Source organism: Solanum pennellii, chromosome 12 (genome assembly GCF_001406875.1).
Source record: "Solanum pennellii chromosome 12, SPENNV200".
NCBI classification, from domain to species: domain Eukaryota; kingdom Viridiplantae; phylum Streptophyta; class Magnoliopsida; order Solanales; family Solanaceae; genus Solanum; species Solanum pennellii.
This window is the reverse complement of record NC_028648.1, coordinates 16168452-16191399: the sequence shown is the minus strand read 5'-3', so window position 1 is coordinate 16191399 and position 22948 is coordinate 16168452. Positions and strand designations below refer to the sequence as shown.

Sequence of the window (22948 nt, the reverse complement as noted above, 5' to 3'; positions counted from 1 at the left end):
ATTCCAAAAATTGACTACTTTGCTCGGAAGGGCTTATCAATGTTTAAAATTAAATTTTGGTCCATAACTTATTTTGTCTTTGTTACATGTTTGATAAGGAAAGTGATTCCCAATAGTTGTGCTTTGTCATTTCTTTTGGTGGGACTCTACTTCTTAATCTCATAGCTTATATCGTCTAGTCTGCGTGAATTTAAAATTTATACATTACGTGTTAAAATTTGAAATTTTAACAAAATAATAATAATATATTTAAAATTTTAACACTTTTATCTATTCAAGGTAAAAAGTTGTTGCCAATAGAATCTCTATTTAAAAAGGAAATATTAATTTAACTTATAGTATAATTTAATGGTATGAACTTTATTACTTCATTCATCCCATTTTATGTAATACAATTGAGTATACGTAAGACTACTAACACACTTTAATATATATACTAAGTACTAAATAAAACTACACTTATTTGTTTTTTTTTAAAAACCCTTTCTCTGGCTCACTGCAGACCATGTACTTATTTAAGAGAAGTCAATGTACCTTTTCAAGAAAAAGTAAAGAGCATGTACTTTTCAAGAAAGATTAGAAAAAGGCTATGTATATTTCTTTTTACTTGTTTCAACTTTCAAGAAAAATACATATTTCTTTTACTTGTTTCAACTTTCAAGAAAAAACTCTTCTTTTTCTCTTTTCAGTTCTCTGTAGTTCTCAACTTTTCGGCGTTGTCGCCGGAAACTGATTTTCTCTTCTTCTCTTCTCTTCTCTTCTCTGTACTTTTTCAAGCTTTGTACTCTTTACGTCGTCGAAAATTGATTTTTTCTTCCCCAATCTTTTCTTGGCTTCGGTCAAAGTGTCCGGATTGGGTTGATCGAATCCGACACGCACCCCGCACCCACACCCTCACCCTCACCCTCACCAGTGTCGTGTCGAGACGGGTTTGCCTGCAAAATGAAGAGTCCGGGCAAATTAGGCGTAAACAAGAGGATAATAGACCGAAATATATATGAGTACTCTAATGCAGGCAGCCTGATTAATGTGGACCTCAAGATCTTCACTTGTAAACTCTAATCCCATACCCAATTTGTTCTCAACCTGCAAGAAGCTTCTATTCAACACTTTTTATTTGTCAAATAAAAGTTACATTAATGTATTTACTATATCCTTTTTACATGAGAGGCTTCCTCTGAACATTATGCACGTACTTGGTCCTTTATTGCTCGAACTCTTCATAAATACGGACGGATGTGTGTCAGATCATCCAAAAGTAGTGCAATTTTGGAGGATCCGACACAGGTACATAAATATTTTTTGTTAGTCTAAGAAACATAGTTTGGTTGGTCCTAACCACTTGAAAGGCTTAGTACAAGTACGTGTTGTGGTTGAAATAAAAGTTATATATCAATGACATTGATTCGTTGCATTATATATAGGAAAAACCATGGAACTCAGTCATTTGTTTCTGCATCGTCTTTTTTGTAAGAGTCTTGTGGCCAGTGTTATCAAAGGCGCGCTTTAAGCGCGCTTAAGCCCTAAAGCGAGGCTCAAAATGTGTTGAGTGCTTCGCCTCGCTTTATGTGCGCTTTAGTGTCATCATCAAGGTTCTAAGGCAAACATTTCCTTGGCAGTGAGGCTCTTATGAAGAATTTGAGGTTAAATAATTGATATTTTATTTTATCATAATTTTTTAAATTTCTTTGGTCATATATTTGTCATTCATGTTTATAATTTTTAGTCTTGGAGTAAACATATATTTTTGTTCTTTTCTCCCTTTGCGCCTTTTTTTTTTGTTAAAATCCACACTTTATTTGCACTTTGCGCTTAAAGCCCCCACATACCTTAGAGGTTTTTTGCGCTTGTCGCCTTTGATAACACTGCATGTGGCAGAGATGTTCAGAACATCAAATCGGGTCGAGAAAACTTCTTACCTCCATATCTTTGTTTTGTTAGAATAGTCATCAATGATGCAGAAACACAAGATCAAGTGTTGATGCCTATTACCTCCAAATCGAGTACAATCAGTTCAAGAACACTAGAACAGGAATTGAAGGAGCTAAAATAAAGAATTAGAACAAGGAATCAATAAAGGGTAGGAGTTGTACACATATCATGTATATGAAACTTAGACCCTAGCCTAAACAAGAGAAGACAAACTAAACTATTGGTTTGGGAAGAAACGAAGATCCAACCTGTCACAAACTACAGAGATCAAAACCTAAGTTAAGGAAGACGTTATCAAGATCATTTGAAATTTCATTGAAGGGAATATTTTGATAAGAGTTTCAAATGCAACATACTGTATTTCGTATCAGGGATTTTACACGAGATTGATTGACTTATAGGAATTTTCTTATCGGCATTCTGAAGGGTGAATTTTGGAGAGAAATGAGTTAACTAGATGAAGTTCTGTAGTAGCAAAGGAAGATTCTCCATCTTGATCCATGGGTCACCTGAAAGATTTTTTCTTTCACACAGACGGATGAGGCAACGAGATTCTTTCTCTTTTTTGTTTGATAAAACAATTATAACAAAGGAAGACCTTCATGATGAGGAAATCTAAACAGAAGGTTTGGTTGCTAGGTGTGGAGGCTGCAAAGAGAAGAGGGGAATGGCGGAAAATCAGTCATCTGTTATACATAGATGATACTCTAGCTTCCTGTGATGCTATACATAGATGATACTCTAGCTTTCTGTGATGCTAAAGTGGAACAACTAGGCATTTAAGTCTCATTTTGTCAGTTTTTGATCCTATATCTGGTCTCCACGTAATAGCTCTCGTCTAGTTAATGAAGTTCATATATGCATATATGACAACAAAACTTGGGTGCTCTAAAGTACCAAACTTACGAAGTATCTGGGTATGCCACTGGTAGCTGTGAGAAATATAGGAGAAAACTATTATTGAATTTTTGTTGTAAACCCTATTTATAGACACTATATAATACAATTCCTTACCAAATAGGAGACTATAAACTATTCCTATTTTGTGTAGGATTGTGTTCCTCTATTCAATTCTAATACTCCCCCTCAAAGCTGGTGCATACAAATTATATATACTTAGCTTGTTACAAATGTAATTAATACGAGGACCAGTAAGGGACTCAGTGAAGATATCTGCAAGTTGATCATTTGGCTTCACAAATTTGGTAACAATATCTCGTGAGAGTATCTTTTCTCTTACAAAGTGACAATCAATCTCAATGTGCTTATTCCTCTCATGAAATACTGGATTTGATGCAATATGAAGGTCCGCTTGATTATCACATACAAGTTCCATATGACCGGTTTCTCCAAATTTTAGTTCTCCAAGCAATTGTTTGATCCAAACTAGCTCACTAGTTGCTACAACCATTGCTGGATATTCTGCTTCTGCACTGGATCGAGCAACCACACTTTGTTTCTTAGTCTTCCATGACACCAAATTACCTCCAACTAAAATACGATATCCGGATGTAGAATGTCTATCAAAGGGTGATCCTACCCAATCAGCGTCTGTATATTTGGTGATATGCTCGTGACCTTGATCCTCAAAGAGTAGTCCTTTACCAGGAGCTGACTTTATATATCGCAGAATACGAATAACTGCATCCCAATGACTATCACAAGGAGAAGTCATAAACTGACTTACAACAATCAAAGGAAAAGAGATGTCTGGCCTAGTCACCGTGAGATAATTCAACTTTCCAACCAACCGTCTATAACCTTTCAGGATTACTAAGTGGCTCTTGAAAAGAGTTTAACATTCGGATCCATAGGAGTGTCAATGTGTTTACATCCCATCATTCCTGTCTCCTCAAGAATGTCTAAAGCATATTTGCGTTAAGAAATAACAATACCTGATCTCGACTGAGCAACCTCAATACCTAGAAAATACTTCTGTCTGCCGAGGTCTTTAGTTTGGAAATGCTGAAAGAGATACTACTTTAAATTAGTGACACCAACTGGATTATTGCCAGTGATAACGATATCATCAATGTAAACAACCAAATAAATACACAGATTTGGTGCTGAATGCCGATAAAATGCAAGGTGATCAGCTCCACTACGAGTCATGCCAAACTCTTGAATTACTGTGCTGAACTTTCCAAACCAAGCTCTAGGAGACAGTTTCAGACCATAGAGTGATCGACGCAGTCGACATACAAGGCTTTGAGACTCCCCCTGAGCAACAAAGTCAGGTGGTTGCTCCATATAAACTTCTTCCTCAAGGTCACCATGCAGAAAAGCATTCTTAATGTCTAATTGGTAAAGAGGCCAATGACGAACGACAACCATATATAGAAAAAGACGGACTGATGCTATTTTGTCCACAGGAGCAAAAGTGTCACAGTATTCTAGCCCAAATACCTGAGTATACCCTTTTGCAACAAGGCGATCGACTTGACCATCTAAACCAATTTTGACTGCATAACAGATGCCATATTAAAAGGAGAACTAGGGACAAAGAACCGAGTCTAGAGTGGCAAAAGATAAGGGGTGTGGCTTTTCCAACGCCTTTTGTTTTGTTTGGATCCCATTGACCAAAGTAATAGCAGGAAGAGATTGTTAATAAACAATAGATGACAAAAGTGATTTGTTACCAAAAATAGGATCCTAGTCCATGACCCTTGATCCATGAGTATTAGACTATAAAACACAAACAAAAGAACTATCTGCAACAACATTATGTTGAACAACCGAAGCTACTTGTGCATACTTTTGCTTACTTGCTCGATATTGAAGGAACTCATTATATTCATTTAGAACAACAAGATCATAACTAGGTGGTGGACTATGAAAATTATGACATGTCATGAGTGTGTCCAGACTTATGACAAATACTACACTTGGATCAAGGCTTTCCAAGACAACCTCCTAGTCGTCAATTCTCCATTGATTGATATGCTTGTTTTTCTATATTCTTGAAGCCAAATGTACCAATCCCTAAAGACATAGTGAATTTAGAGAGGGGAAAAAAACAGATAAGGCTAGTGGTGGTGTTAATTTTTTGAAAAAACAGTGGCGGAAAAAATTAATTACCCGGACAGCCACTAGGTTACCGAAAAACTACACAGTGCGATTTTTTTTTCTCACACATGCTCTGATACCATGTGATAAATATAGGAGAAAACTATTATTGAATTCTTGTTGTAATTATTACATAGAGAACCCTACTTATAGACACTATAATATAATTCCTTACCAAATAGGAGACTATAAACTATTCCTATTTTGTGTAGGATTGTGTTTTCCTATTCAATTCTAACAGTAGCAAAGAGCAAATTTTTGAGAGATATGGAATGAGGTGCTGCAAAAATGTGAAAAAATTAGAAAGGTGGAAAAGTCAATATTTTTTTTTGGTGGCAGGATAGTGCTTGGCAATAGTGTTTTTGATGAACTTTCGTCATATATGCTGTCTTTATTTCCAATGCACGTCACAGTACATTCGAGAAGAGATGTTTTACAGAAAAATATTTATCTGGCAAGGGAACAAAGAGAAGAAGCGTATGCTCCTGAAGTAGTTGGGGCGGTTTACATAGAGGAACAAGCCTTTTGGAGGGAAGTGATCAAGGTGAAAAGTGGTTTAGAAGGGCATTGGGCTTTAATAATTGTGACTTCAGCTTGTGTAGAGGTATAAGGAATCTTTGGCAAACTTTTGCAGCTAATTCAAACATCAAGGTCTTGGAGGGCATTGGGCTCTATCAAACAGTGAACACGATCCACGATTAGGAAACACACCTTGATATTGCAAGTTCCTAGAAGAACTCACAGAAAGTAGTTCTCTCTTATACAGAGTAGCAATCTATTTAGGTGGAATAGTTTGGTGGACCCTTGTACTTGTATGTTTTTGTATTGTGAACCCTTCTACTTACATATTTGTTAACTGAACCCCTAAACTCATCATAACATAATATTTTAAACCGCGTTGACCATTGACTGAACTTATGTGTCATTAATAATGCTGAGTTGGAAATTTACGTGACAACACGCGTTTGACAGCGAGTGGAAGGTATTTTACATTAAAATATTTAAATAAAGATAATAATCATCAAGTTTTTATTAAAAAATTAAAAACCCATCTTTCTCAACCATCTCTCTCCCACCCCACTCCCACCCGTCTCTCCTCCGCCTCAGCCCCCTTTCTCTCTTCTTCTTCTTGGAATTTCATCCTTAGTGCCACCACCACTACTACTACTGCTACTACTAGCAGTTGCTCGAATAGAAATAGAATCAAGAAAGGTCCTATTCCTGGCAATAAAAGAAGAAAGATTGGATTTTTTTTGACGGAAACGAAGACTGAGGCAACTGAGAGCTAAAGTATAGATGCTACTGCAGAAATTGCTAGAAGGTTTGATCTTTAGCAGTTTCACTTGCAGCCTGAACACAAAACAAAGTACTAGGAAAGAGTATCAGGGTGCCATTGAATGAAGCAGAGATAGATCAAGATTCTTGGAATAGTGAAAGTACTAATAAATAAATAACCTTTAGGGGGTGGAGGCAAAAATGGTGATGGTATGCGTCCAATATGAAGGCAAAAATGGTGATAGTGTTCGGCTAGATTTGATGGTTGGTAGCTTAGGTTGTTGGGTTTGTGGAGGTTGGAAGAGGAAAGGAAAATGATGATGATGTGCGAAGGAGATGATGCCATGTAAGGGTGAGAATATGAGTCGTATCGCCAGAAAAAATGGTTTTTCGGCAACAACTTTGGCTGTGAAATAGTGTGAGTAGGAGAGAGTAATGGAGTTCTTCTATAAAAATATAATTAATATATTATTCTTTTTCTTTTATTAAACAATTTTGATTCATAATAATTTTAAAAATAATTATGACATGACGTATATATATGTGATGTGGATACGACATGTCATTTATATAAAAGAGATAGAGCCACACACATCATTCGAGGGGTTTAAAAGACTCATTATAATTGAGTTTAAGGGTTCAATTGACAAACATATATGTAGAAGGGTTCACAATACAAACACATACAAGTAGAAGAGTCCACCAGACTCTTCCTCCATCTATTTATAATGATGATGATTGTTAAGGTTTTTTACACCTTTGGAAGACTATTACGTACTAGGAAAGAAACCAAAAGGCCTTTCAAACTCAGCCCACCTTCCTAGAGCTAACAAAGATCTCAAGATATTCTAATAAAGAATACTTCACTCTTGACAAACATATCTCTTCTATTTATAAGTTCCTACTGTTTAACAAATAAAACTTGGCCAAATTCTTCGACTCAAGTCCACAAGTGATGTGTGTTTTTCTCTCACAAACCCAAATCGAATTGACCAATCAGGACTCTTATGGTCTCCTCCAAGCCCATATATGGTCCAAGGAACTTCTTGACTATTCCAGTCATGGCTTGTTTGATCTTCTTGGCTTTAACCCTTGTAATTGGACCATGTGGAAGTATAAGGTAAAGACAAGTATTAAAAGTTGTATAGTCGCCAAGGTGAGAGAGACGAGGGCCCACGACCTAGACCAGGTGAAGTTTATCAAGGCAATTAAGACAGGGTATTGGTGGAAGATGTACTCATTAAACGATGATGATAAATATACTTCCATACTCTCAAATGTGGAGGAGGACATGAGCAATTTGCTAGGTGATTTATAGTAGTATGCGAATGCGAGTCATCATGATTTTGGGTATTGCAGGTGTATAAAGTTTGAAGAGGTTAAGGGGGCAATTTGTTAGATGAAAAGGGGAAGAGAGAGCGAGTGAGATGAGATCCGGTTGAATTTTAGGAGAACACATGCAAAGTAGTTATGGAGTGGTTAACTTGGTTGTTATAATGTCATATGTAGGTACAATGGTGTATGTTATTTGCAGATGACACATAATATTGATCGACGAGTCAGATAACAGAGTTGACAATAGACTGGAGGTTTGTAGACAAGCCTTATAGTCTAAAGGTCTTAAGATGAGCAAGAGTAAAACTAAGTACACGCGGTGCCAGTTCAATGCCATATCACAAGAAAGTACACGCGGTGCCAGTTCAATGCCATATCACAAGAAGCAGATGTTGAGGTGATAATTGGTACACCTTACACAAGTCATTCCCAAAGAAAGAAGCTTCAAGTATTTGGGTCTATTATATAAGGAAATGGGGAGATTGACGAACATGTCAGTGTGTGCCTCGATTGGCGTGCATCGGTTAGTTCAGTTTTATCTATTATCAGTTCGGTTTGTTGATTTTGATTTTTAAATACGCTTAATCAACAACAAACCAATGAGATATTCATTATCGATTTTTGGTTTATTGGTTTTTGGTAATTAGCTGTTTGCTTTTTGGTGCACCCAATTAGAAAAAGCTCATAAAATAAATATATGATTTCTCACTTCTCTAACAATTTGGTGCGATACATCGAGACAAGTGAATCAATTGTAAATACTTTGATAAGAGAAATTGCATCAATAAGAGTAGATGTAGTACAAAGGCTACAATAACATGTTACAACCAAAACACAGTATGAAATTTCCGATGTGAAGTAGAAGTATTTTGACGTGTGAAGTGTGTAGACCATTGTGTAGAGTACTGATATAGTGCCTAGTTATGTTAAATTATGAATGTTCAATATTTATGAAGATTGAAGGGTATAACAGTAAATTACAATCGTCTTATGGGTTATCAGTTTACCCAATAACCCAATACTAAAAGATAATACCAAACCGATAACCCAAACTTTTTTAAATAAAATTATGAGAAATCTGTTAGCCGAATAGCAATAACCCAATAACATTTTTTTCGATTTATTGGTCGGTTTGGTTTTTGCACCCCCCCTATATGTCACACATCATACATGATCTAGATTGATGAAATGAAGGCTCACATTCGGTGTCCTATGTGATAAGAATGTCTCACTGAGACCTTAAAGCTTAGTTTCATAAAGTTGTTGTTAGACCGTCTTTGTTATATATGGGGTTGAGTGTTGGCCAACAAGAATTCCCAGATTTAGAAGATTAATGTAGCAAAAATGAGGATGCTAGATGGATGTGTGGGCACACTAACGGAGACAAGATTAGAAATGAAGATATACATGGCAAGGTGGGAGTGACCTTTGTGGTGGACAAAATGTTGAAAGTGAGACAGATAGTTCGGGCATGTGAAAAGGAAGAACACAAATTCTTCAGTGAGGAGGTATGGGAAATTGAGGCAGATATATTAAATATTTCTTATGGACGGAGAGGAACTAAAGATTTTTCGATGGCACCCCAACTCCAATCTCTACCTTTAAAGCAAGGTGTTTGATTACTCTTTTTGGTTGGGTTAATCTCTCTCCTGTACTTGGTGCCAATTCTTTCCTGGAATTTATCAGCTCCATAGATCTCTGTTGTTAGATGTTTAGATAGTTTTTTATGCCTTTTTGGGAGCTGATATTTCTTCTTTTGTAATCTGTGCATCTGCTTGATGCTCTGTTAATGACATTCTTCTTACTTAATAAAAAAAAGAGTTTGGTAGTGATAGCCTGATAGGTCTATGGAGTGATTGAGGTAGAGATAGACTGAGGAAGATCTGGGGAGATGGTTTAGACAATCTCACCAAGGAAATGACCTTGTATAGGAGGGCATGGGGATCAAGGATTAGGGTAAAATAAAGAGCGATTTCTATCTTCCCTGTGGTAGAGCATGGTTCTAGCCTAGAGCACCACACCTACTTGCTCCCTTACCAGTATTATTACTATTATGTAAGCAGTACCTTATTCTTCAATAATATTACTAACTATTATTTCTTTTACTTTATTTATGTTATATTTTGTCTTCAAAATTTTGACTTTTTTTTTTTTTGCATTTTTCATCATACCTGTTCTGACATCGTTTTTTTGAGCCGAGAGTTTTTCAGAAACAACCTCTCTACCCCATAAATGTAGGGGTATGGTCTGCATACACACTCTCCCTAGACCCTGATTGTGGTACCACACTGGTATGTTGTTGCACTTGGATGTCTTTTCTTGCCACTTGATCTAGCTGGTTCGTATCAATCAAATAGTGGGGTTCTGGTCATACAAGCTATGGGGATATTCTTTACAGAGGCCTTATATTGCTGTACTATTGTGTGTTTGGTTAGGGGTGCAATGCGTTACACGATCAATTTCTTTTTATATCAGAAGTGGGATGGAGGGATTATATATGTTGCTAACCATTGGGCTACTTCATGGTATCTGCTAGACTGATCTTCACTACCACTTGTTAGCTCTATGTACTTAATTTGTTTTACTCTAGGATGCATGGTTTTCTTCTTCGTAATGATAAAATGTCTAATTCGTTTAAAGTACCATTTGTTTCTATTTTTCCTTTCAGATGTTGGATTGTTTCCACTAGTCATTCTAGCTAAACTAATCTTTTTATAATTTGTGTTTGTTCTTTTCATTATTTATAGCCTGGATCCTCCTGGCGGGGTATACTTGTGTCAAGTGGTCACATCGGATGGCTTTTGAGCTTTTATGAAGCACTGAGGCAGAAGTTTTCATGTGAAGGATACTGGATTGATTGTCCTCTTGCAGTCTCTGCTCGCAAGCTTATAGTTCAGTTTTTCTCCTTGTGGGGAACAATATTTCCATCTGGTACTCATACTAGTTTGCTATCAAATTTGTCGTTACTTTACTTTTAGTACATTATTCCCAACTCCTGTGATAGATGTGATACATCTTTGATTGAAATTGAGGATTGCTCTTCATATTGTCAACTTGTTCAGTAAGGCTGATCAAGTATTTCTCATACTGTTAGTACCCTAAAAGAGTGAATACTATTGCGAAGCTGGAACTCTTCCAGCCTATTATATTATGTTATGCTGGACAAGGACTCCAACTCCAACTAGTATTTCATGATTGATAAATCTCAGACTCACTCATTTTGTTTATAATAATAATATTACTAACCTCTTACCATTTAGTTCCTCTTTTTGCAATTGATATGGCTTAACTTCATGTAATTTTTATTTCAATAATCTCTGAGGAAAAGTTGGTAACTTGTCATATATGCTGAAAGTTTTGTATCATTGAAACACCCAAATCAAATTCTTTTCTTGTATCAAAAAGATGAAACTTTTCAAAAGTGTAACCTTTGAACTATGCTTATAACTTTCTATCTCCTACTATACCTATCCTTCACCGGAACCCACTTGTGGGATTACACCAGGTATGTTTTTTTTTGGTAACTAATATGATTTTTTTGATCAGTAAGTATCAGAATTACAAACCCACAGTCAGCTTACGACAGTCGACTGTCTCAAGGATCCGAGTAAATCTCACAAGACTCATAGACTAGAGAAGAAGGCAACACACACTATTCTTCTGCTAGTAGCCAAAATAACTCCAACAGTACAAAAGACTATAAACTAGAAAGGCAGTATGTTGTTGTTGTTGTTGAGGATTGTGACAACTTGCTATATGAGTTTCTGTAAAAAAATAATTCATCTTACTGCTCTTACGTTAATAGTAAGTGGAAGCTCTGTCTTGATTATTGCGTCTTTCCTTTTTTACCCGCATAAATGCTAAATATTTGACTGTGGGACCTTTGGGTGCTCATTCGGTATTCCTCTTTATATGGAAGCAGATGACGGGAATACTCAAAAACAGCACCTTTTGCATCTTTTATCTGGAATTATAGCATGGATAGACCCCCCTGATGTTGTTTCAACAGCAATAGTGAACGGAAAAAGTGAAAGGTTAATATTGGTACCAATGCCTGCATATTCTCTATTAATGTGCTACGCTTGACCAATTTTTCAATTTTGTCCAGTGAATTCCTTGACGGATGCCGAGCCTTACTATACATGGCTACTGTAACCACAGTGCTAGTATTTGATGAACTGCTGAAGTCTATAAGGTCAGCAGTAACCTCTGTGGTAGTGTGTGTGTGTGTGTGTATACTAGTGTTACGGCACGTGCGTTGCACGTGTGTATATATATACTTCATTAGAATAATTTAATTTTAATATATGAATAACATCACCTATGGTGAAGAATATTTCATTTTCATTAAGTTTTTACCTTATTTTTGTAGAATTGTATTCTTCTCCTTTTTGCCCCATATATATCATATAGTTATTGTCTAATGAAAGAATCTGGTATCTCATGGAAGTTGTATAATGATATAAAATATTTAAATTTTTCAATAATAAAAATTAATAGATGAATAAAATGTAAAGTATTTTTTATAGAATCATTAATTTGATTTAAGATCATTTTATGATAAATTACTATTTTCTTATCTATTTTTATATATAGCTAGTAAGGAGTGTATCTAGTGACATAAAGAAAAATTATATGGAACAATACATCAAAATGAAATATATGTTCATGCTATATAGTGTTCCATTTGATTTAATCCCTTGCCACTAAAACTTTACTTTCTTCGTTCATTTTTACGTACATATTTATTAAAAATAGTTATTATCATGGCTGTGTTATCATATTATAAGTTAAAAGTTAAAGTGAAAATCTATTTTTGGAATAGTGAATTTAACATCAAAACTTATAATTCAATGGACTACGTCGATACCCATTGTTTCAGAAAAATTAGGAAGAAATTCCTTCATTTGAGGGAAAAGAATAAAATATTAAAAAAACAAATAAGAAATAGCTTACCCAAATCCTATGCCTTTTTTCATGTATGTTTGGTATTTTTTTTCTACCACAACTTTTCGTCACTATCATGAAAATGGTGAGAAAAAATACGAGTGTGAATTGATGAATGATTTGCTACAATTTTTTCACCAACTTTTCTTATGAGGTACCTCGAATTTCGAACTTAATCAATTTTTTGCAAATAACACTTGAGATTTTTTAAGAAGAGTAGAGAACTTAAAATATTGTAGCTTTAAAGTGAAAGGAAACCCCTCTTTTAATAGCTACCAAATAGTAGTATGAATAGGTGTTAATTATGCCTTATCCGAAAAGTAACAACCTTTCGAAAAAGTCACTACTTATTGGAAAAGTCACAACCCTTTGAAAAAGGTACAACTCATCCGAAAAGGCACAAGTCACAACCCTTTAGAAAAGTCACAACCCTTGGAAAAAATCACAACCCTTCGGAAAAGTCACAACCCATTAATAAAAGTCACAACCATTTGAAAAAGTCACAATCCTTTAATTTGAAAAGGTATCTACTTTCATAAAAAATAAAATAGATTAAATAAATAAATAAATTAAATTGAGTATTTTTAATTGGGGTATTATAGTAATTCAACATTCATGTGTGGGAGTTCATGCTTTTAAGGTAGTATATAGAATATAGATAGATAGATACATAAATGTATATGATGTGACCATCAACACTCGTGCTTTATTCTTGCAGTTTAATGGTTATCCTTCAGTTTTTTCTCTTGTTAGAATATTTGATTATGTTAACCACTTCTACTGTAATGCTCAGGCCTTATGGCACTCTTAGTTTGTTGTCCGCCCTGATGTGTGAGGTCATTAAAGACCTTATGGCAAGCCACACTGAAGAGGAGACGTGGAGCTGGGTAGCACGTGATATCTTGTTGGATACTTGGACTACACTTCTGATGGTATTTCTTTATACAGCTTCCAATGATGTTACTGAAAAGTTATGGGCGTATGATGTTTTTAGGCATACTTGAGGTGCATTTAAGCACTGAAGTTAGTTGCAGTGTCGATTATCACACTCAAGTTCTATCAGATGGATTTCTCCAAATTTTATTCCTTGTGCAACTGTTTGACCCAATCTAGCACTCAAGCTGCTACAACCGTTGCTCTATATTCTGCTTTTGCACTAGATCGAGAAACCATAGTCTGTTTCTTACTCTTCCAGGATAGATTGCCTTCTACATTATTATACTGACCTTATTTATATTGTATAGACACTATATTGCATTCCTTCTCCACGCTGGACACTGTACAATCCTACTTCTATTTCTAACAGTGAAAATCTTTATAGCTACATAAATGTGAAGTCGCTATGCCTATTCAGATTTTGCCATATAAATTGGAATGGATGGAATATTATGTATGTAGCTTTTCTAAGTTTGTGCCTTTCTTCACTAAAGCGCAGCACCTTAAGCCGCATTTAAACACGACATTTTTCTAGGCTTTCTACATTTGTCTGCTAGACTATGCTAGTGCACCTATTTATTAAAGCGGAAGAGAGAACATTATGCTGTGCAAATGAGGAATTAAGAAGTCTGTATAGGGGGCAATATATGTATGGTATTTTTGAGCAGAGTTTTTTTTTTGGCATATAACGATCAATATTACTGTTTGAACTGTCCAAAGGTTTTGGAGAGTTGGTTTCCTTCCTCCAAAATACCAATTTTCCCAGAACACCTTTTGATCTTGGAGCGGCGAGCTGATTGCTTATTATTTGCTTCTTTTTTGAACTCATGCTTTATTAACATTTTCTCTTTCAAGTACATGTTATGATGGAGGACAAGGTATTACCTTTCTTTAATGTCCTAATTGTTTGTATCAAGTTATATTGCTGTTTCACATGGTCGTGTAAAGACTTCCCAAGGGGTTTATAGAGGTACTGGTGGTCTCACCTGTTGCCTGTAGGTTCATATTAATTTCTGATAATTTTTCATAATTGAAGTGCTAGCATAGATAAACAACAAGAGCTAGGAACTGCATGCTTGTATGAAAGCCTTGAGAGATACAAAAGTTTGCAAGTGATGCTATTCAAGAATGTTGAGCTTCTCTTAGATTACGAACACTGTAGGACTTATGGTAAAACGAGGAAAAAATGAAACCGAAATAACAAGGGAGTGATAGTCTAATGGTTAGAGCCCTCCTCCTTCAAGCATGAGACTTGGGCTTCAGTAAGCAGGGGAGCAAAGTGGGGAAGACCTATGGGGCTCCTGTGTGCAATTTTTTTTGTTTTTCTTTTTAAAGGAACATGCTTGCCATATTTTTATAAATAAAATAAACTTGTGAGTCTTTAGGATATTTCCATAAACAATTGATATAAAAAGACCAATAGTTGTAAATTAACAACTCATAAATCCAATCTCATTGCGTATTACATTTTAATTTTAACAGTAGTTGAAGTGGTTTGGTTGCTTCCTCTCTCTTTCTCTCTCTACCTTCCCTTTTTGTTATTGTATTTTTTGAGGGGTTGGAAGGGGGTTGTTTTAGCAGCTTTCGGTGTACAGAAATCTTAGTGTGGGTTTAATTAGTTACCGTGATTTAACCACCCTTCAGTTTTAGAGTATTGGTTCAAGCTTCATAAGCGTGAGCCTGTTTTAGAATTTCTGTGGCACAGGATGCAAGAATGTAAGTGGTGGTGCACTCTCTCACTAATTCTATGTGGTTGTGAAATTCTTTGTTCTTTCTTAGTATATAAATGTCTACACTGTTTAAAAATGCTGACATGTCTTCTAAACGTTGAAGATTTAAATGTGTATAGCATTAAATATTGCTTTGGACAATCACAGCCTAGTAATGGTACTACTATGTTAATGAAATTTCGTAATTAAAATATGTAAAATTCAACTTTTCAGATGGAGATATTATATCTACATACACACAAAGAGAGGCATATATATATATATATATATATATATATATATATATGTTAGTGTGCGATCTATACACACACCTACACTAATAGTCTTTTAAATATCGGTACCCGTATTTTTATATATTTTATGTACAACATTTCAGCCTTTGGATGGTTCTATTAGCCATGCGGTTATTCCATCGGAAGGGATTGGTGCTACATCTCATCTATTTGCCCTGATTGTAGAGTCTGAATTAAGAGGTAAGTCATATATAATACGAATATAAATTCTTGATTTGAAGTTCTTACTGTCTTGGTGACTTTGTAACATGATCCCTTATGTAGCTGCTTCTGCATCCGCCTTCAATGATGAGAATGAGACTGATTATCTTCAGGCTTCTATTGCTGGTAGTTAAATATACTTCATTCATTAATTATTTAAGCTTCTTTTTTCGATTCCTTTTTCTAATGTCTATTATGACGTTACAATTATCTTTCTATTTTGTTATCCTTTATATCTTCATAGTTGTTTCCTTTTTTTCTTTTCTTCCACCTTTTGTACTTATTTCTTATTCTGTCTTATTGTTGTTTTTAGCTATGGATGAAAGATTGAGTTCGTATGCACTTATTGCTCGAGCAGCTATTAATGTTACTGTTCCTTTTCTTATACGACTCTTCTCTGAGAAATTTGCCCGTCTACAACAGGTACTTCGTCACTCTAATCTCTTGTTGTTTTGATCTTGGGAATCTGTATGGTAATTCAGACTGTTCATTCAGATAGCAAACTTGTCCCCTTTTAGAATTTATCTTTTCAACTTATTATGTTTTTGTATTTCTGAGCATCCTTTAGCTTTTCTCAAGTATTTTAGTTATCTGTAGAAGTTAAAAAAATGATATATGCTGTTACATGTCAAACTCAATCAACCTTCTGGTTTGTCTTTCTTCTTGAAGTGATATCATGATCCAAGTGTTTAATTGTTGATCCACTATTATTGTCTGTCTGCATTTCCTATCTCCAAAAATCTCGCCTAGGAATCTTTGCTCCATTTTCCGTTGGTGTTGTCTTTTTTCTACTTTGCCTACTTGTGAAGTCTCTCTTTCATGTTAGAAGAGTCAATTTTGGATCAAATGCATTTCCAGTATAATTATGTTTCTGTGTTTTTGCTAGTTCTGTATATTCTTCAGGCAGGGAATGCTGATGTCACGCCGCCCCGAGCTATCCCTGAGACGTGGACACGGAACCTAAGACCACAAGTGATCCCAAGCTAACCCTGCTGGCATAATCATGAGCATACTAAAGATAATAAACTGAATGTGGAAGCTAAATCATAAATTAAACTGAAAAGATGGGGAATACCCATATTCTATAATTGAGATATTTGAAAATGATGAGTTTAATATAAAGGAAATATTAACTCAATACTAAGCTGAAACTAACTATGTCTGAAATAAGCCTCTATCTGACTAGAAATGTTGGGACAAGCCCTAGCTAAGTCTAGCAAAAACATAAACTAAATGACTAAAAGACTAAAATGAACTATCATGACTGTTGTCCTCGGAGAATGAGGACTCATTACAAAATATGCTGAACTGGATATCAGGAATCGATCTCTGCGTAATTTGGATGCTGAGAACTTGAACCTACATCACGAGAAGATGTAGCGCACGTATGCGTCAGTACTTGAAGGTCCTGAACATGTAGGATAGAGTAAAGCTGAAATAAAACAAAACTGAACAAACACAAATCAAGTATAATAATCTGAACATGATATGCTGAATACTGAAGTAACTGAATGCAATGACCAATTTATAGCATGCTGGAACTGAATACTGAATATACTGATAAATGGTCAATGTAATAGAGTTTGACTGAACTGTGGGAGCTACTAATAACCGATAATAAAACCACATGAGCTAAATGTGGAGTTCGATGTATACGCCCCATTGAGAGGACCCAATATACCCTACCAGAGGTATAAAGGCATGCTGTCGTGATCACTAAACTGATTGGCCATAGAGGGGACTTACAAGCTACTTGGCTAGTAGTTCTGAGACTAAGTGGGTACACTGAATTTTAGTTCAACTCGGTATTATGCTACTCCCAATGAATAAAGTGATTAAGACATTATGACTGAATTTCTGTATATGCTGGATAGCTCAAAACTGAACATGCAAACTGAGAATGCAACAATTATTCTGGTAATTATGTATTTATAACTGAGGCATGTATATCTGAAGTAACCGAAATATCTAACCTAGCATGTGTAATTCTAGAACTAAAGAAATACATAACTAGGGTTCTGAAATTCATGCTATAAACTGAATAATAACGTTACAATCTGATTTGGAACATATAGCTAATTAATTTATGAAGTTCTATTGAAGTTCTAGAAACCCTAGGTCTAATCATGATATGGGAATCAAGAATCTGAATGAAAACTAAAGACCCAATGGATGAAAGGAATCCACTAGTGAAATCCCACGTACCTAGTGATGAAATCCACGGAGAAATATTTAGATTTCGGGTAAGTTTTAGTTTTGTTTCTAGGCTTAAACTTACTAAAATCTGTGATTTAGGGTCAAAACAAAGTATCTTAAGGTTTAAACGAAGTGGGAAATGACCAAAAGACCCTTGAGTTAATTGCTATCAGACCAAACGACGACCTGGATTGACGGGCCGTCGCCCATCGTCTGGGTCTGTTCGATAGACCTTTACTAAAACAGGTATAGCTTTTTACTCGATGGTCTTATTTTTGCAAGGTCGGTGGCTATGGAAAGCTAATTCAATTATCTATCTTTTGGTATGTCATGGGACACCTAATTCATTTTGTGCTAAGAGTTATGATCATTTGAAGTTAACCCAACTGCAATTTCCCCCTAACTGTCTGCTAATTTCCACCGACGGTCATACCTACGGTCCGTAGCTCCATCTACGGACTGTGCTGGTCAATCGTGGTTCTTGTGAGTAAGTGGGTATATCGGATTTTGATCGACGGACACAGACTACGGATCGTAGGTCCGTCCGTCGTTCGACACTTGGTCAAATTTTCTAGGCTGCGTCTTAGGGGAGTTTCAGTCACAAACGACGGATGTGCAGTACGGGTCGTGGGTCAGGCTACGGTCCGTCGATGGTAACCGTCGATTGCACCTGTAGATTTCTGAAAAGCTGATTTCTGGTCTGTTTTAGATACGGGGTGTTAAAGCTGACTTGCTGAACTCTCTCCTTTTATGTAACGTAGGCACCCCCCCTCCCCGGGTTAATGTAGTGCAATTGTTTTATAAATACAGCAATTTGTCCCTAGTACAGTCTTGTATGTCTGCTAATATTATATACATGTGTGTATACGTTACTGGGTGTAAACCACATTTTCTTCTTGTCATGTGTAGGGCAGAGGCTTTAGTGATCCAACTCAAACTTTGGAAGAGCTCTACTCACTTTTATTAATAACTGGCCATATTATAGCAGATGAAGGACAGGGTGAAACACCATTGGTACTGAAAATCTTTCTTTATGCTGGTGATTTTTTGGAGAGATTTTTGTGCTGGGATAATGTCTGTTCTGGAAATCCTTTGAGACAGCATTACTGATTGCATTAATGCAATACATGATTACTTTTTTAGTTGCTTTATCATCGTTATTCTGAATGTCATCAGTGTTCTGGCTAGCCTTAACTTATAGCTTAATGATAACAGACAATTGTTTACCTTCAAAACCATTTGATATGATTTTAAGATCTGCACCTTGGCCTTAGAGTCCCCCTTCTTTAACATGTCCCTTCCAAGTAGAAAGAAGAAAGGCAGATGCAGGATTAGGCAAATATCGGAAGGCGGTCATTAATTTGTGTGTATTTATTGGTTTATTTCTCTTTTCCAGTATAATATAGAGTTATAGACATGCTCTATTGTACACGCCCTGCATCTGCTTATGCTGCATTAGTGATTTCTATCAGTTCCTTAGTTGTAAACACTAATCTTTGAAATACACTATTTTATTTCTGTTGTGATTCCATTTCCTATGGTTCTGTACATGGGGTGAAATTTGTTACTTCTCATTAGGTGCCTGATGCTATACAATCCCAATTTATGGATGTTATGGAGACGGACAAGCATCCAGTTGTCATACTTTGTGGGTAAGTTCCTTACTTCCACTCCGTGGATACTTCAAAAAGTAAGATATCTAACCATTCTCTATCACTATTTACATGTTGTCTATATCATAATGTATTACTTCAATTTATCTGACTTGAAGGTTCCCATATTGCTTAGCGTGCAAAGTATCAATCTTTTTTGATGACCATGGTGTTCAAGCCCGCTTGTGCCTCCTCGACTAGTTCCATCCGGTAGCGGGTACTCTACCCTCGAAGGCTTGGGAAAATAAGAAAAAATCACCTAGTATTTTGTTTCACTGAGAACTTCATTGACCACTAGGCCACACATTTGGGTTCCATGCGAAGTATCAATCTGTAGAGTTTCTTGGGGTACATTTTTTTTAATGAGATTTGGACGTCTGAATTTGTATGCACATCTATATATTAAGATCTTTGTCTCTAGATTTGAACATCGATTGTATATCTAGACATAATAAATATACAATTGTAATTAAATGGTAATAAAATTCATATCAAACAAATATTAGCGAAATTATCCCAGGGATTTGGTCTAGTGGTAAGAGTGCAACAAGTAATGTGTGTTAGATGCACGTAATGGGTTCCAACTTTTTTGCAGACAATTTTTTTTCATTTAAGTGGAAAAGAGTAAATGTTGGAGGGCCTGTTATTCATCCAGTTTTGAGTGTGAGCCATGTTACTAGTTTCTCTATCGCAAAAAGAAAAATACTCTTATAAATGCATGAATTAGCTCTCTTTACTTTCGACTAGGGTTTTAAGACCAGAGGAACACCAGGGGTGTGCCGAATTACAAGAAGAAGCTCAAAATGCAAGCTGTGATTGAATCTATCGGAGCACGCGCCTTCGTGCACCAACTTGTGAGAGGCCAGGTCAAACTTTAGATGGAACGTAAAGAAACAACTCTTCTCTCACAGTTGCCATAGATGTTTCTCCAAAGCTATTCTGTTCCCTCTTTTGTGTTGGTTAGGAAATGCGGTCACTCTTTAAGAGAGGCCCATGATACTAAAACCTTTCCAAATGTATAGAAAAGTTGCCAAAATTTGAGCCCACTAGGCTCTGATACCATGTAAGAAACAAGGCATTGCAGAGTAAGTTGTATAATATATTACTCCCAAAGGTAACAGGTAAAAATAAATGTGCATATGGTTCTAAATATGGAGAGAATACAAAAAAGAAATCCTATAAATCTTCTGTGAATCCTTTTAAATGTGCTACCTTCATTACCTCAGAATATGATTACATTCATTCTGTAACATTAATGGAAGTGGAATTTCCTTGAGATGTGTTAAGAGATGAGTTATTTGAATGTTAGTATAGGACATGAATGAAATTGGTCTTGTAAAATTACATAAAATGTTGAATATCAATGTAAAAATTATCCAAATCAGATTATTGACTGGAGATTAACTAGTGATGCAGGGTTTTAGCCATCCTCGTTGGCCTTTTTCTTGCCTTCCGTCATTTGCAACAAAAAGTTTTCCCCAACACGAGAGTAAGATGGTTTTTTCTTCATACTTCACTGAGCATTAAATACTCAAAACCTCTTTAAGATGAGAGGGCTAATGAAGTGATTCCTCCCAAGCAGTTTGTTGTTTATGACACAGAGGGTCTTATTCTCATTTCCTGCATGACTTGCCAGTCGCCACCAGGAGATCAGCAATGGTCATTTCTTTGTGTCAAGATGAACCTTGTGTTATTCCATCTCCTTTTAGTGAATTCTAGTACCAAGTATGTCTTGCAACTTTAATACTCATAAGTGGAATAAAGCTTTGTAAAAGTGTCATGCTAGTTGCTGTTTGCCGTATCTTGTTAAGAATTCCCATATCGAAAAGGAAATGGGAATTTGGTCTCCTTATATGGACTTCGACAGTCCTCCCCTCATGAAGTAGCTTTTAGGGTTGAGTTAGGCCTAATATCCATCCTTACATGGTATCAAAGCTAGGCCCATCCCAATTCTTTGTTCACCAATGTTGGCCCCCCATGTTATTGTGTCCTTGCTCTGGTTAACGAGGTATGGGCATGCGTGGAGTGTTAAGAATTCCCACATCAGAAAAGGGATGAGAATTTGGTCTCCTTATATCGACTAGGACAATCCTCCTCCCATGAGCTAGCTTTTGGGGTTGAGTTAGGCCTAAGATCCATGTTTACATGTCTCATCAGAATATAAATTTTCAATTGGGGCATAAAGCTCCAAAGAATTGAGCAGGAAATTTAATAGTTAATCCTTACTTACCGACTTTATATCTGCCATACAATGGAGACTTGTGGTCCTCCGATCTTCTACCTTCTCTTTATTTTTGTCGTATTGTTGTATGCAACTTCATACTCTTGTCTTATTTTGTCTGGTGCAGATCAATAATAAAATTTGCTGAGCAGAGTTTAAATCCAGAGATGAGAGCGTCGTTTTTTAGTCCAAGGCTAATGGAGGTAGTTTGTCAAAATTTCTGCTCTATTAAGATCTTCAACATGATTAGTTATGTCACCTGCAATGTATCCTTAATAGCTCAGCATTCTCAATCCTGTCATATCCTTTTACACACTCCCACAATCCTCAAATATGACTATTTTCATGAAATTATGCTAATAGTTAAATCCTTTTATTTCCATATTGATTATTATGTTCCACATTTGCCACTGTCTCTTATCTAGGCAACAGCTGGAAAAAATAGAAGGAAAGAAAACAGTACTAATTCTCAAGATCAAGTCCAATCATGATCTGAAATGGAACTTTTTGGTGTTTTTTTTTTTGGTGTAAAGGAAATTGCATAGAGGAAGTAGATGAGATGTAGATTTCTTAGGTGCTCTATAAAGCTTGAATGCACCTTGTAACTTTTTGGAGGTGGACAACATTCCTTAATGCTGAAGAATATGACAGTACTATTTCTCAAAAAAAAGAAAAGATCCACAATCCCATAATAATTACTTCGAAGGGTTAGTTGGTTGATGATTCAGTTAGACATGAGTTTTAATGCATAAATTCGTATACACTGAATAACATTACGAGGATTGTTTGGGGAGAATAAATAATATGGGAATTGTTATTCAAGATTACATAACTCTTTATCCACGTACTGCTAATACATGTATTACTTATTCCACCTTCTAAATGGCATAAATAATACATAGATTTTCATGCAATGTTTAGCTTCCGGTTTTAAAAGTCACTTAAGATATGTGGATTTTATATTATAAACCAAACCTCGTATAAAGTTATATCGAGAATAACTAGTGATGTAGGGCTTTGTACTTCATAAAAATCGGTTTAATAAATTAGTACAAGTTTTATGGCTTGATATTTTGCTTATACCACGTCGGACTATAACAGTAATCAAATGTGAGCTGAGTGTTTGATCATGATAGCCATTGTACTGTTAGGAGGGGGGGGGGG

At 35.8% G+C, this 22948-nt stretch overlaps 1 protein-coding gene across 5 annotated transcripts in view; it reads left to right on the top strand.

The window, feature by feature from the left end:
* LOC107007242 (exportin-4) overlaps positions 1–22948 on the top strand; it is a 77398-nt gene that overhangs the window by 31681 nt on the left and 22769 nt on the right. For 4 of the 5 annotated variants that reach the window (XR_003575401.1, XM_027913308.1, XM_027913310.1 and 1 more), the window contains 10 exons: positions 10356–10539; positions 11531–11642; positions 11717–11803; positions 13349–13487; positions 15598–15694; positions 15779–15841; positions 16029–16138; positions 18821–18925; positions 19490–19563; positions 21912–21987. Coding sequence is in view for 4 of the 5 variants with exons in the window: in XM_027913308.1 (XP_027769109.1) it covers positions 10356–10539; positions 11531–11642; positions 11717–11803; positions 13349–13487; positions 15598–15694; positions 15779–15841; positions 16029–16138; positions 18821–18925; positions 19490–19563; positions 21912–21987 (1047 nt within the window). In the remaining variant the exon portion in view is untranslated. The remainder of the gene's footprint in view (positions 1–10355; positions 10540–11530; positions 11643–11716; positions 11804–13348; positions 13488–15597; positions 15695–15778; positions 15842–16028; positions 16139–18820; positions 18926–19489; positions 19564–21911; positions 21988–22948) is intronic. The other variant, XM_027913311.1, reaches the window with a different exon arrangement.